The following is a 16650-nucleotide window of genomic DNA, read 5'->3' as shown; positions in this document are numbered from 1 at the left end:
GGCTTAGCTAGTCAAGCCAAGTCCGCCCATATAAGAGCTTCCATAAAAGCCACGATTAAACCGCCCACCTGTGCCCAAGGTCATGCCTTTCAAGCCCACTCTTTACAAATCATATTGTTGGGGCCTTTTGCATACAAGCCCAACGTCATTCACGGGTCGTTACAAATCAGGTCCCTACAGTATTAATATATTAACAATACACAACCATTAAATGCAATGCAAGAAGGTAATCCATTAAAAATATTCAATGTTTAAATAGCTAGAGCTGAGAGAATTCTATTAAAGAGGATTGGTTTACTAATAATTTATTACTGTCCATCATATTAGTTAAAATTATTTTTTGTTTCCCTTTTCTTAAGTAACTTAACATAACATTAACATTTAGAAGGATTTGTTATGGTTACGTTAATTATTTTATGTAGCTCTTCATTTTGCTTCTTCTAAAACAAGACAGATTATATAATGTTCTCATGCATCCATACGATAATAGATAAATATTTATAATATCGTACAATTTTCTTTATTATTATTATACCTAAAACTTAGATTTTAAGGTTTATGAGCATATACTAACTTTTTTTTTTTTTGGGTTTTCTTATAGCATATGTGTATATTATAGGCTAACAAAGTAAGTATTTCTTTAAGGAAAATTTATGTCAATTTTGAAATATATTTTTGCTATATGAAATTTTAGGCAAGAATTCATGGACAAATAATCTAAAACATATCATACAAATTAGTTTATGTTGCAAAACACATAATACAAAAATAAGATTTTCATGAACAAATAATTTAACAAAAACAAGATTTTCACGCTTAGCTATGCCCCTAAAACATATCAACATGAATATTATAAAAAGAAAAGTAACTACTTAAGAGATGTAACTCACCTTGTAAGAGATAAATAATGGATAAATATTTGCAAGTGTTGTTCCTTGTAGTTGTTTGTAGAATGTATGGCACGCATAAATTGAAAATGGTTGATAGAATTATGAGGGAAATAAGAGTGGAGAAGAAGGTTGATAGAATTTTTAGGGGAAAAAGAGTAGAAAATAAGAACCGTGGAAACTTCAGTAAAATTAGTGTTGTTTAAATAGGATGCAAGTTTCATATAAGTTAAATTCTTAGATTTTAAACTGTATAACTAGATTTGCCAATTGACCAAATACAACACAACACGGACCAAGATGGGACACTTTGATACAAACAAATTACTTAACTATAAACATATATTTAGTGCAAAGAATTTCTGTTTCTTTGTGTTTTTTTTTTTTTTTTTGGTTTATAGTGTGCACATCAATCGTATTTTTCTTTCATAATTTTCTCTCATGCATGGACAGGAATCTAGCATAGAATAAGAATATATGTACTTTTTTTTATAGAATAAGAATCAATGTACTTGAATCTATAATTATTTGTCTCATAGGGAAAATCATGCAAAGAATATTTTTTACAATATGCAAATGAAAGAACATAACATACACACAAACTAAACTGCTTCGGTAAAAAAAAAAAAAACTACTGACAGACGGAAAGAATAAGAACACGTGTACTTTTTAGAATAAGAATCCAATTTTTATTTTTATCCAAACAATTCTCTCTCTCTCTCTCTCTCCTCCAATTTTCGGCAACTCCATTGCCACAATTCTTTTTTTTCATTTTTTCCTTCCATTTCGGCAACAACATTGCCACAATTTTTTTTTTCCTTCCATTTCGGCAATTCCATTGCCACAATTTTTTTTCCCTCCAATTTTCGGCCTAAATCTTCTTTTCTCCAATTTTGGAACTTGGCTGCCACAAAAATTATTTTCCCCTCATTTTCGGCAACTTCATTGCCAAAATTACTATTAAATTCCTCCCCAAGATTTTGGCAATTCCATTGCCACAATTCTTTTTTTTTTTTTTTTTTTTTTTTCTCCAATCCATTGCCAAAATCACTATTAAATTCCTTCCCAAGATTTCGGCAACTTGGTTGCCACAATTCTTTTTTTTTTTCCTCCCATTTTCGGCAACTTGGTTGCCACAATTCTTATTTTATCTCTCCTCACTCCCCTACAATTTTAGCAACTTGGTTGCCATAATTGGTTTTTCCCTTTCGGGCACTTCACCTAGGCAAGAATTTCGGTAATCTCATTACCGAAATTCAAATTTTTTCTCTCTCCTCCCATCACATCATTTATCTTTCGTCTCTAATACTTTTTGTTAGAATTTTGGCAACGGTATTATTGAAATTCACTCTATTTCCTCATTTTTCCAAATAACATTGAATAGTACCCATATCACAAATAAACTTAATTTTTGCAATATTCAGCCAAAAGACTCCATAAGAAATCTCTTATATGTTTTTGTATGGTTGTAATGAGTGATCATGCCATAACATATTGTACTCTCACACATAAAATTAGTCAAATAACCTCACTTGATGAATGATGTTACATCACTGCTATATTATTACATAATGATCTTGGCCAATTTAAATCTTGAAAATTTCAGTTCGTTAACAGCCTTGGAAATTCCAAAGAAGAATTCACCCCTTCCCAGCCACAATTTTTGGACATAAATTAAAATTTTCCCCAACTCTTTGCGGTTCATAAGGCCATTATGTGTACTTTTATTGACATGACTAATATTATAGTCATATTTTCTCCAACTCTTGGATGATGATATTTTGGAAGAAACAGTTGTTCTTTCTTGTATTTTCAATTGTACCACATAACACACAGAAGTAGCTCTCCGCCCACCCACAAACTCTTTCAACCCAAGCCTTAAGAATTGCCCTTGCATTTGACAAGTGGAAGTCATGCTCACAATAAATAGCCCAAAATTCCCCAAATCACGAGAACAGAAGGCCCAATTTCTCATAGATGCCAAGAAAAAAAGGACCCCCCCACAAAGATGTGACCTTTCCCAGCCTTGCACTCTATTTTTTGGCTAAAGACAGGCGAGAATAATCCATCAGCCTCGTCATCATGGCTAAAGACAGCCTTACACATTTGGACATTGAAAGTCGAACTTGCAATTGTCTTGGTCAATCATTCATCAACGTTTCTCGATTCCCAAAAGATTATTGAGCCTATTGGGTATTGGCTCCTGGGCTTTACTTAATCCAGTAAATCAGACCATTATTGCGGTTTCTATGTAGCTTTCTCTGTGCCGTAGCCTCAATTCTCCAGCTCTGGTTCCAAAAGCCTAAGAGGGCTTTGCAGCGCGAGACTACAGCTTGAGCAGGGCACCAAGGTGACGGCAATGGATTTAGATACCCTGCATTACTTCCGCATGCAATAAGAGCATTCACAACCGTGAATCTATAATTTTAGCTATTTACCTCCATCAAAAGTTATTTTATCTATTTTACCTACACACATGTTGTAACAGTGGATCTATTTTAACTTTTAACACAATAAAATAATATAAATACTACAATAAAATAATATATCTACTGCAATAAAATAGTACATCAACAAAAAAAAAAAAAAACCCACAAACGGATCATCACCACATTTCACAACCACTGCAGGCCAAGAACAACCACCCACAAAAACCTTTCAGCCAGCTACATCCACCTCCACCACCACTCCACTAGCAACAACCTCTATGTGACAACCACAACCCACGGCAAGAAAAAAAAAAAAAAAAATCAAACCACCACCAACACAGCCACAACCATAGCCCAACACAACCACAACTACCAACACAGGCCACGACAACCACAGCCACAGCTACCAAACCACCACCAACACAGCCAACAAACCGCCATTTCAACCACAATCCACGATCACAACCAAACCCACAAAAAAAAAAAAAAAATCAAACACCAAAAAACCCATGTGAAGAATAACCAAAAACACCAGCCAAAAAAAAAAAAAAACATATCGGAAACCCACAAACCCAGCAATCCAAAACCCATGAACACATATCGGAGAATCAACCCTGCGTCGATGCTACCCACGTTGTCAACATCCTCGCCGTGCTTTAGTTTCCGTTTACGCTTCGATCTCATCGCTCTACCCGTACATCTCTCTTTCGGCTTGAGACTTGGGGCTTGGGTTGGCGAGTTGGGTTGGCGAAAGGGGTGGGTCGGAGCTTGATCGAGAGAGAGAAGACCAGTCATCGCCATCGCCATCGCCGATCATGCCATCGCCATTTTCGTTTACGCCATCGCCGATCACGCAAAAAAAACATAGAAAAGATATCGAAGAGATAGAGAAGGAAGAGAGAGGGTTGAGACTTGAGTTTGACGAAAAGAAAGAGAAGGAAGAGAGAGAGAAAAAGATGGATTATTTTAATGGAAAGAGAGAGAAAAGTTAAATAAAATAGTATTATTTTTTTTTTAGCTTTGCGCTATAGTGTAGCTGAACATCTAAAATTTTTGTTTTTGCCTCCACTGCTGCAACGTAGTTTTTAGGGGTAGTGGAGTTAAAATATACCAATATACCTATATAGCACCACTGCTGTGAATGCTCTAACCTCTACTGTGGAGAAGCTGAAAAATACAATTTTCATGAAAAATCTAAAAATTTATCAATAAAATTAATTATTTTATCATTTTTATATAAATTAATTTTAAAACTAATATCCTTAGGATATTTGTTACCATATCTCAAAAATGTTTATCTCAATTTTGGAAATAAAAATAAATTTGTTAACTTTCGATCTCAACAATTAAATAATGAATGCGGTTAATGGATGCTCTTAGAGTATCTCCAACAGATGCGGTATACTTGTTTTTTGGCTAAAATTTGGAGATTTTGTGCACTATTCATGCTCCAACAGATGCAGTATACTTGGATTTTTTTTTTTGCTCATGAATAGTAGCCCATCAAGTCTGATAGGCTACTGTTCATTCTTCAAATGCATTTTTTTTCTATTATAATAATTAGGTGTTGAATAAAAAAATGTTGGAAGATGTGTAGTTGTTAAAAAAAAATAAATAATGAATGAAGAAATAATATTTAAATGAAATAGAAAATGAGATAGAGAATCTGTTGGAAGTGTATTTGAAAAAGTGGGTAGTTAAAAGGTAAAAGTCACTGTTCATTCTCCAAATAGTACAAAAATTTGGAGATTCTGCTGGAGATGATCTTAGTGCATCTATTAATCATTTATTTTAGAAAACATTTTATAAAAATTGAAAAAATTGCCAAAAAAATCAGCTACTTTTTCATTTTTTTTATAATTTTTTTTTCTAAAATAATTTATTAATAAATATCCTAAAATCATTCGTTATAAAAAAAAAAATTTAAATAATTATTTTACGGTGTAATAGCAAATCTCAATCCAATGTCAATAATGCGCATTGTTGGATTAGGTCAAGGATTTTTTCAATTGACCCTATCTTATTGGATTGAGAAATTCTAAACTTGTTCCACAAAAAAAAAAAAAAAAAAAAAAAAAAAAAAAAAAAAAAAAAAAAAAAAAAACGAGAGAGAGAAATTCTAAACTGAACCCAATTCTTCACAAGTATACAAGTCACATGCTTTAGGTTGGGTTGATGGAATAAACTTAAATTTCATCACTTGTAAAGAAATTGAACCATGAATTCGAACCACAAATATTTGATAGTTCAATAGTGAAGGAAAGTGGGGTGAGGATCAAAATTTGAACCACAAATATGAGATGCCACGAACAATATCATTACCATTGGATATTCAATTGTTAGTTGAAACCCCTCTTTCTTTTTCTCTAAATTAGTCAAAGCTGTTAAAAGATAAAATGGTTTCTTTACAAAAGATGAAATTTAAGCCAGTTTCATCAACCCAACATAATGCATATGGCTTGTATATTCTGATTGAAAGAGTTGTGAAGTTGACTTGATATAGTAATTATGTGGTGGAGTTGGCTACTTGCATTATTGTCTAAATAATTGAATGATGTTGGACAATCTGCTATAATTTTTAATTCCAGTATTATATAATCAACAAGTAGCGGAATATAAATTTCAGTGAACCCGACTGATTAAAATAGTCTCCATACTCAATCAATGTCTGAGATGCAGGATGCATTAACATTGTACTTTAAGAGGCAATGCCAATGAATGAATGAATACTTATTGTTTACTATTTGTTTACCACCTAGCACTACAAAACGCAAATTTCAGCCTCCCAAGTACACTTAAAAGCATTGTGAATCAATGGATCTCCTGCTTTCTCTGGATATGGAGATTGGAGAGCTAGAGAGCATCCCAAATCTCAACTATCCAAATAGGTTTTTGTTGCTGCAAAAGTAGCTATCTTTATTCTTCAAATCACTCACTTAGATTCTCATAAATCTCAAATAGCCACTAATACTTTCCACAAGAATATGAATTTGTTCTCTACTCTAGTGGGATCGACATCGAATAGATGCTTGTGTCTTTGTACCCAAACTTATGCGGCTCACAAATTATCCTCAGTAATATACTTAAGAACAATGTAGCATTTCCCCTCCACTTAACCTGTTTCAACTCTTGCATAAAAGAAGACCATAAAACTTAAAAGCCACTTTCTTACAAAGATGCAAAGGAATACGATTTTAAAAGCAAAGTCCACGAGCAGACTCATTGGAGTCTTCATTCTCAAGAATTGTTCTTTAAACACAATCTACGGATAATTCTAATCCAATAATTAAGTATCTAATTTCACAATTTACTTATTTGTGTGATTATTAGTTTTGGACACTTTCTATCCACTTTCGATTATATGAACCCAACATTTTTTACTAATAATTTACAATCGCACAAGTTAACAAATTGTAAAATAAGTTGTGAAATTTGATATAAAAATAGCATGTGATCTTGCCACTGTTACACTAATCCGTGCTAAGAGAGACTTGGGTGTATAGGCCTTAAAAGTTAAATTGAACCGGGGCACTAGCGGATAGGAAACTGGTGGGGCAAGTAATCAGACTGGAATGGTCGTATAAGCCGTTTGATTATGGGGGCCACAACTGGAACGATCGGGATTGGTCAGAGAGAGTTATGAAAAGGAACAAAAGGAGTGGACTTTCAGCTCAAAGCCAAAGTTGAGTTCAGAGGGGAAAGATGTCTGTATGGGAAAAGACACGGCCAGACTTTGCAACTGGGACCAAGCAAAAAAGACCACAAATCTCCATTCGTTTTTCTCAGTTCTATTCTAAACGAAAAAGGACAGCATCTACATTGATTTTGATAACTTCCAAAGCCAGATAAAAACGACATCGTTTTTTATTTCACACTATCCTATCATGTAGATATTTTCCTATCAAAAGGAAAAAAAAAAGAAAAAGAAAAAAAAAAGGGTGAAATTTGAAGTATAATCACGTCATACGTAGAATAGATACAACTGGTGCCTGGAGGACCTGACCCTGAAGAGCAGAAGAGACAGCAATATCACGCCCCCTGTGGCCCTGTCATTCAAACTTACAGATCACGCCGTCAAAAACACACCTTTCAATTGTGTACTATATATCACTCATCAACTCCGACCTCAATCTTCCGTTTACATTAACGAATTACTTTTCCATCTCTTTTTATTAATTTTGAAAAAAACTAACTTTTTCATGTTTAATTAATGATTTTGAGCAGTATAAAATCATACTTAATATTTTTTTATTAAATATGAATTTTGACAAATTTAATATTAGATTATATCTTATTCTTATATGCTTCATCCTTTTAAAATATTTTAAAAATTGAAAATCAATAGCTCTATTATTAATAAATTATTTAAATGACAAGTTTTTGTAATTTAAAATTATGTATAAAATAAAAACTGATAGATCATATAGTAAATAATATTTGATTGACACAAAATTTGATATGTGTATTAAGAATGTGAAGAACATGCAATTCAACGATTAGATTTTTAAAATATGTAATAATGTTTATTTTATTAAGTAAAATTGTAACCTTATACTACTACTAATTTTGTAACTAAATTTTGTCTTTTTGAGTAATTTTTAGATACTCTCAGAGCCTCTTACATTTATGGTAATGTTCACTAATTAAATTTATGGTGAGATTCACTGTAAATATGAAAAAAAATGAGCAATATTTTATGATACTCTAACAATACGTTAAATTTTTTCTTAATTGACGAGTGTCTCAACACATTAAGTAAGGTTGAGATTGATCAGTTTTCTTTTAGAGTCACACATCACTCAATTGACTAAATATTTATTTATTTTATTCTGTTATTTCTTAATGTAATGAGATTCAGTAAATTCCTCTTTAACATGCATCCACTCACTTATTAATAAAAGCCTAATTTATAACAATTGAATTATAAAACACAAAAAAATAAAATTTAGGTTTACTCATAAACAGATGAAGATTATATAGATAAATTAATATGTTTAGTTATTTTAAATGGTTGGCTTTAATATATATATATATATATATATATATACTTAGACAAACCCTATAAATACCCAAATTTAATTCTAGCAAAAGTATGAAAAAAAATTATATATAATTATTATAAATATTTTCAATTATGCAGCTTATTTATAATTATTATACATATACTTTAAGTTTTTAAAAACTGTATATAAATTCTTAAGATTTGAAGGTAAAACAAACATCTAAAAAGATAAATAAAAAAATTTCAATCAATTTCAGATTTATTATAAAGAGTTTTATAACTGAATTGATACATACTAAATTTCTAATAAAAATATTCAAAGTTTTATTTTCATTCATTATAATTCAACTAACACTTTTTAATATTTTTAATGATAAATTTTAAGTTCAAAGTTAAAACCCAATTTATTTGAATAATGGGAAATTTAAAAAAAAAATTATATATACATTTTAAGGAAAACGTTTTATTTTTTCTAAAATCCATCGTCTCACATCGTTACCTTTCTGTTAACATCCATCAAATCCGTAATGTACTGTAGGACCCAGCTATGCCCAGCTAAGGGTAATAGGGCCTAAAAGAGTAAGGTCACACAAGTCTTCATGCAATTTTACAACCCTATTCTCTATTCTCTTCCCTCTTTTCTTTTGCCATTTGCAGTTTCACCAATTGTTTATTATTCACTCAAGTTTGATACTCGGTGGAAATCTTCTGATTCTCCCATTACGAGGCTCTTATAAACTAAGCCTCACAGTGAGATTTGATCGAACCTGCATTCATTCATTCTTCCTCAGGCTTTTGCGTAGAAGAAAGAACCCGTGACAGTGCAAACACACAGAGAGACAGAGAGATGAGGAGCTGTGCCACTACCAGCTTCCTACTTCACATTGCTATACTTTTCCTTCTCTTCTCAGCATGTTCTTCTTCGTACAGTGATCTTGAAGTTCTGTTGAAGCTTAAGTCCGCCATGAAAGGACCCAAAGGTGCAGACTTGAAAGACTGGGAGGTCTCTTCTTCTCCAGCGGCGCATTGCTCTTTCCCCGGGGTTTCATGTGACGAAGATTTACGAGTTGTTTCTCTCAACGTGACTGATATAAAACTCTTCGGTTTTCTTCCACCGGAGATTGGCTTACTGGACAAGCTAGTGAACCTAACACTCGCCGCCACCAATCTCACCGGAAGTCTTCCATTAGAAATGGGGAACCTCACGTCACTCAAGTTCCTCAACATCTCCAACAACGTCTTCGTCGGCCAATTCCCCGGCGAAGTCACTCTCGGAATGGCAAGCCTCGAAGTTCTCGACATTTACAACAACAATTTCTCTGGCCCACTTCCTACAGAGATTGTGAACTTGAAAAACCTCAAGCATCTTTGTCTCGGTGGGAACTACTTTTCTGGGTCAATCCCAGACTCCTACTCCGAGATTCAAAGCCTCGAGTTCTTGGGCTTGAATGGTAACTCACTCACAGGCAAGATTCCGGCGAGTTTGGGTCGGTTAAAGAATCTCCAAAAAATGTTCGTTGGGTACTACAACGCTTTCGAAGGTGGTATTCCAGATGAGTTGGGTTCGCTCACTTCGCTTCAACGATTAGACATGGCTAGCTGTAGCCTTACTGGTGAAATTCCTCAGAGTTTAGGCCTTTTGAAGAACTTGGACTCGTTGTTTCTCCAAATAAACCGTCTCACAGGTTTGATACCTCCTGAACTCTCTAACTTACAAAACTTGCTTTCTTTGGATCTCTCAATCAACCAACTTACTGGTAATATACCAGATAATTTTTCAAGGCTTGAGAATATTAAGCTAATCAATTTGTTTAAGAACAAGCTACAAGGTCCAATCCCGGAATTTATTGGCGAGTTACCGAATCTCGAAGTGTTTCAGATATGGGAAAACAATTTCACATTGCAACTACCTGAGAATCTGGGGAGAAATGGAAAGTTGAAAGACCTCGACGTGACGTCCAACCACCTCACCGGTTTGATTCCTCGAGATTTGTGCAAAGGAGGGATGTTGAAGACGCTGATTCTCATTCAGAATTTCTTTGTCGGTCCGATCCCTGAGGAACTCGGAGAGTGTAAATCGCTTCTCAAAGTCAGAGTCACGAAGAACCAACTCAACGGTACGATTCCGGCGGGTCTTTTCAACTTGCCATTAGCGCAGGTGGTGGAGCTCGACGATAATAACTTATCCGGTGATCTTCCTTCGGATTTTTCAGGGGAAAGTCTCGGGATTCTCTCACTTTCCGGTAATAGAATTACCGGGAAAATTCCCAAGGGAATTCAAAATCTCAATAGTTTGCAGACTTTGTCCCTGGAAATGAACTCGTTTTCCGGTGAGATTCCGAAGGAATTGTTCCAGCTAAAGATGCTCGCGAAGTTCAATATAAGCGATAACAATGTCAGCGGCGAAATCCCGGGTTCGATTTCTGAGTGTAGTTCTTTAACCACGGTCGATTTTAGCGGAAACAGTCTGTTTGGGGAAATTCCTAAAGGGATTACCGAACTGAATGTTCTCAGCGTTCTCAATTGCTCGAGAAATCAACTTACGGGTCAAATTCCTGATGAAATTCGAAACATGACGTCCCTCACAACGCTCGATCTTTCTTACAACAATTTGGAGGGCAGAATTCCCACTGGAGACCAGTTTTCTGTTTTCAATGAAAGTTCCTTCGCTGGAAACCCCAATCTCTGCTCGCCACGTCATGTTTCTTGCCCGTTCTTGGTCAATTCGGGTCGCGGTTCGGGTCGGAGGAGTACCAACCCGGGTACTTGGAAGATAATTGTGAGCGTGATTGCACTCGTAACGGCTCTCTTACTGGGTGTGGTTACGGGTTACACGCTCCACAAGAGGAAAGTCCAGAACTCTCGAGCCTGGAAACTCACCGCGTTTCAAAAGCTCGATTTCAAAGCGGAAGATGTTCTAGAGTGTTTGAAAGAAGAGAACATCATTGGCAAAGGTGGGTCCGGGATTGTGTACCGTGGGTCCATGCCGTTCGGCATTGACGTGGCGATCAAACGTTTGGTGGGTCGAGGGAGTGGACAGAGTGACCATGGTTTCACGGCTGAGATTCAAACGTTGGGTCGAATTCGACACCGGTTTATAGTGAAGCTGTTGGGTTACGTGTCGAACAAGGACACGAACTTGTTGTTGTACGAGTACATGCCGAACGGGAGTTTGGGGGAAATGTTGCATGGGTCGAAAGGTGGGCATTTGCAATGGGATATGAGGTACAAAATAGCCGTGGAGGCTGCTACGGGGTTGTGTTATCTTCACCATGATTGTTCGCCTATGATTATTCATAGGGATGTGAAGTCTAATAATATATTGCTGGACTCAGACTTTGAGGCTCATGTTGCTGATTTTGGGCTCGCCAAGTTTCTTCAGGATGCTGGGGCCTCGGAGTGCATGTCCTCCATTGCTGGATCGTATGGTTACATTGCCCCAGGTTTGTCATCTTGTTCTTCAACCTCTAGTGCTAGTACATGGGCTGTAGTGACATGGTAGCTTTTGATTTGAATATGAATTTGACGTGCATCTCATGATTGATATTACCTTTATCATGTACCAATGACAAGAAGTTTCATCAATATAGTTAAAAATTGCTGTGAAAATTTGTGTTTGTATTCGTTGTTTAGTATACCTTTATTGAGTAAGATCACCTCTCTCAAAGTGTGAAAATTCTGTCTATATATAGTTGGTGTTACTTGTTAGTATACTTTCGTTGAGTAAGTTATAATTGAGGGTGTCAATCGGTATACACGTGTATCTAGTGAGTGTTATAGCTCAATTGTCACTTCTATATACTTTCAAGATTTAAATTTTTTCTTCCCAACTATTGAATAATAAAAATAAATAAAATAAGTTGTACCTAAGAAAAAAAATAATGTTTTGAAAAAACAGAACCCATAAAATTAGCTGACTAAAATTTAAAAATCAAGCCATAAAAAATGACTTTGCTGTGTTTATGCTTAATGTCATATATTTTGTTCACTGTCGCTCCAAAGCTCAAAAAAAAAAAAAAAAAAAAAGATTCTAGTAGATCGAGAGCTGGACTAAAATTTGACCACTTTAGAATAAGATATTTTGTAATAGACTTGGGTTAGGTCTAGTGCATCTAGTTTGCTGTACTCATTAGAATGATAACACATGGTTAAAAATGGACACATATCATCATCATAATGAATCTAGTACAACTAAACATTCAATCCAAGCTTTGTCTTTTTGTATAAACTAGTCTTAAAAATATACTAGTGTTAATCATATAATGGTAATAAGCAATTCACCAGTACAACTTAGTTATGTCTGCTTTTTGTCTCATTTAGCCACGTTCAGTGTTTTGAATTCAACCTTACCAACATTTTACTTTGAACGTGAGCTAAGCATCTGAAATCTCATTAATTTTCGCTGTGCAACAGAGTACGCTTACACGCTAAAAGTGGACAAGAAAAGCGATGTGTACAGTTTTGGTGTTGTGCTACTGGAACTGATAGCAGGGAGGAAACCAGTGGGGGAGTTTGGTGATGGGGTAGACATTGTGAGATGGGTTAGGAAAACAGCATCAGAACTTTCTCAGCCATCTGATGCAGCTTCAGTTCTCGCAGTTGTGGACCCTAGGCTCAGTGGGTACCCTCTCACAGGTGTGATACATTTGTTTAAGATAGCTATGCTGTGTGTTGAAGATGAAAGCTCTGCTAGGCCCACCATGAGAGAAGTTGTTCACATGCTCACAAATCCTCCTCAGTCTGCTCCAAGCCTTGTGAACCTTTAGTTTATAAACTTATATAATATATACTCTTGGTGCTAAAGATCAATGTTTTTGGAGTAAATAATAGTAAAGTAATTTGTAATAACAGGTGGTGGGTGCAAGAAATGTTTCACTAAACTACCAAGCTTCATGGTGGCTTACTTAAGCTTTTAAGCTTGACTTGGTTTGAATTGATCAAATTTTCTTTTTGTCACTGTAAAATGTTACTTCTGGGTTGTTAACTTGGTCAGTTAAGCTAATATATGGTGTTTATTGTGACATTGTGTATTCCATTTGCTCTATGCCTTTCCCTATTTAATTTTGTTGTAGATTTGGTGTATTTTGGTATTTTACGTTTTCTTGCGTGGGTGATATTCGAGACATGCTGTTTGATCAGTTGCATCACTTGGTACTCTCTGATTACTACTTGTGTTTCATTGCACTATAACACACTTTTGTTATGTGTGACTTGTTTGGATATGTACGATGTGCATGAGAAGGCTGTGATACTATATTGGACCAACAGATATTGAACATCAATAACAAATTTACTTCGCAAACTAGTCATATAGTGTGAGTTTGGATAGCGCGTTTTGCGCTATTTAGTGTGGCTGCGTTTTTTATAGTGGGTCCATGGGTACTGTTTATGGAACCCATAACTTGGGAAAAATGCAAATTTAACTTTAAAATTGGGTCCCATAGCACTATTTACATATTTAAAAATTATTTTATTACAGTGTTTTCAGTTTTTAGTTTTCAGCAATAAGCGATACCCAAACAGATCCATAACACATGGTTTGAATGTAATTGCAAGTTGGTTCAGTGCTTGTTGGTATCTTTTGGTTTGTGTTGTTTGTGTGTGTTTTAGGTCGTGAATTGGGGTTTTTAAGTGAGAATTGGGGTTTCAGCCGAAAAGTACACCTATTTGGCTATTCTTTAAGGCAATTTCCAAAGTTACTTTGTAATTCTTTATTTGGGTAGTTTTTATTCAGGTAGTTCTACTTCTAACTTCTATTTGGTTACTCTTTAAGGCAATTTCCAAAGTTACTTTATAATTCTTTATTTGGGTAGTCTTTATCAAAGTAATTCTAACTCCTAAGTTCTTACCGATTGCCTCAGAAAATTGAGAATTTAATTATTTAACTATAGCTCTAACACTTCCCCTTTAGAAGTGCAATCCAACACGTAAGATTTAAAACATTTTAAATGGGAGGTAAAGTAAAGTAATGGGATCAAACTAAAGAATTCTATTTCTGATACCATATTAAATTATCAATTCTCTCAAAAGTTTAAACAATTAGAAAATGATGAATTTATTTATTTAACCACAGATCTAACACTAGGAATTTAAATCAAACTGACTACTTCTAATTTGAAATTAAAAATCCTTGAACTTTTATAAATGTCCAAATCACACTGTGTTACAACGATGAACAGAAAATGCATGCAACTAAATAAAAAATTATTCTAATTAAAATTTAGTTAAAAACTTAAAAATTTTGATTTAAAATTTAATATTTCTTTTTCCTCTTCATTCACTGGCGGCACTAGTCTAACCATCACAACCACCATTAACACTATCACTGATCCACCCCAAACAACCACACACCCAACACCACTGCACGCATTCACACACCCAACTAAGCTAAATCTTTCAATAAAAAAGAAAAAGAAAAAAGAAGAAGCTTAATCTGCCATTTTATTATCATATACTAGCTAGTAACTTTCTTTGTGTGTATATATATATATATATATACATGTAACTTTTTGTGAGAATTAAATATGATAAACACACTTCTGCTAGGGCTCTACAAAATATCTAACTCGTTCATTTGTATGACTCTTTCCAAATCGTGCAGGTTTATTATGTGAGGTGGCATGAATTGGGCAATTATGACCATCAAATTAGTAAGGTCAGTTTGATTCGTAGGTTGAAAATTTTCTAACTTATTGAGAATTGAACCGTCCACTTGTATATATTTGGCAAAATTTAAAATTGACCTTCTAACTTTCAATTTTTTTTTTTTTTTTTTTAGTCCTCTAACTTTCAGTTTTGTCATTTCAGTTCTCTAACTTTTAATTTATGTCAATGCACAATTTCTTTAGAGCTCAGTTAGGGGCTGCCGTTAACACTAGTGAAATGATCCCGTTTTCCCTCTTTTTTTTTTCTTTTTTTTTTTAAAAAAAATTTGGAATTAAAATAAAATAAGAAAAATCCGTAAAAAAAAGAAAAAAAAGAAAAGAAAACATTTAAGGGGAACATTGTCGTCATTCCCCTTCCACTGAAATCAAAACAAAGAACACGACACCCAAACCCTAACTAAGAAAATCTACAAGGAAATCTGCACCCACAAATAGTGGAGTGAAGAAGCCCCATTTTTATTGTCCCGGAACTATTGCTCTTCGGTAATTATTTTTTGGAAAAATTCTAACTTTTGTAATTTGGTCGTTTATTTTCTTTTGAAACCCTAGTTTCTTCTGGACTTTAAACAGTGAAATCCACAAATACCAGAAGAGTACCGAGCTTTTGATCCGCAAGTTGCCCTTCCCACGTCTTGTTCGTGAAATCGCACAAGACTTCAAGGTTTGTTTATATCCCTCCCCTTTGTTTGGTTGCAGAGAAAATTGATCTTATATATTTCTCTTTTTCTTTTTGTGCGAACTGTTTTTCTTATATAAAATTTTGTTTGTTCTAAGACAGATTTAAGGTTCCAGAGCCATGCTGTTCTTGCTCTTCAAGAGGCCGTGGAGGGGTGTCATGTCGTGTTCTTTATTTTGATTTCAGGGAAAGGGGAATGAGGATGTCGTTCCCCTTAAATTTATATATTTATATTTTTTTTTACAGATTTTTCTTATTTTATTTTAATTCTGAAATTAAAAAAAAAAAAAAGGCAAAACAACATCGTTTCAGTAGTTTTAACGATAGCTCCTAACTGAGCTCTAACGGAATCTTGCATTGACAAAAATTGAAAGTAAGAGAACTGAAATGACAAAAATGAAAATTAGAGAATTGAAATGAAAAAAAAACTGAAAGTTAGAGAATTAGACTTAGGTACAATATTTGTTGTTCCTTAAATTCCCCTTTTAATATTCTGCCTTGTGAATTTTTTCTCATGGGATGGAAGTATATTGTTTTAGTTAAGTAGTCATATGACTAAATCTTAAGAGGAAAATTTAAGGAACAATACTTAAAGTGTTTCTAAGTTTTGTCCATTTATTTAGGGATTCAAATTTTTGTTAATTTTTTCTTTCTTTCCACTAAATATAATAATAAAAAAAGCTCAACTTTATGGCCCAATTAAAGAATTCCTAATTTAAGTAAATCGGTAAAAATAGAGTCTTAACTTGCAAAGTAGTAGAACGGGCAATCTTGCTCAAATTATATAATACATGCATCAAGGACGGAGCCATTCTTTGGCCAAATTTTGAAAAATTAAAATACTCCTATATATATTGGTAATTAATTATAGCAATTTTGCTCAATAAAATTACATATGCCCCCTAAACATCATCACTGTCCACTAAAGCAAAACAAAAATGCCCATAAGAATTAAACTAATCTAAATTACACATTAATGAGGCACATAACT

General features: G+C 34.2%; 1 protein-coding gene across 1 annotated transcript; it reads left to right on the top strand.

The window, feature by feature from the left end:
• The first annotated feature begins 8928 nt into the window (after window positions 1-8928).
• LOC126712429 (receptor protein kinase CLAVATA1-like) lies at window positions 8929-13339 on the top strand. Its single transcript, XM_050411753.1, has 2 exons — window positions 8929-11761; window positions 12732-13339. The coding sequence occupies exons 1-2, from the start codon at window positions 9166-9168 to the stop codon at window positions 13082-13084; spliced, it is 2949 nt and encodes a 982-aa protein (XP_050267710.1). The 5' UTR covers window positions 8929-9165; the 3' UTR covers window positions 13085-13339.
• The last annotated feature ends 3311 nt before the right edge of the window (window positions 13340-16650 follow it).

Source organism: Quercus robur, chromosome 2 (genome assembly GCF_932294415.1).
Source record: "Quercus robur chromosome 2, dhQueRobu3.1, whole genome shotgun sequence".
In the NCBI taxonomy this organism is placed as follows: domain Eukaryota; kingdom Viridiplantae; phylum Streptophyta; class Magnoliopsida; order Fagales; family Fagaceae; genus Quercus; species Quercus robur.
This window is presented reverse-complemented; position numbering and strand designations above follow the sequence as displayed.

Excerpts from the sequence above, each read along its gene's own strand:
- LOC126712429 (XM_050411753.1), top strand. The coding sequence starts at position 9,166 with ATGAGGAGCTGTGCCACTACCAGCTTCCTACTTCACATTGCTATACTT. Across the intron at positions 11,762-12,731 it reads GTATGGTTACATTGCCCCAG|AGTACGCTTACACGCTAAAA; the intron begins GTTTGTCATCTT and ends GCTGTGCAACAG.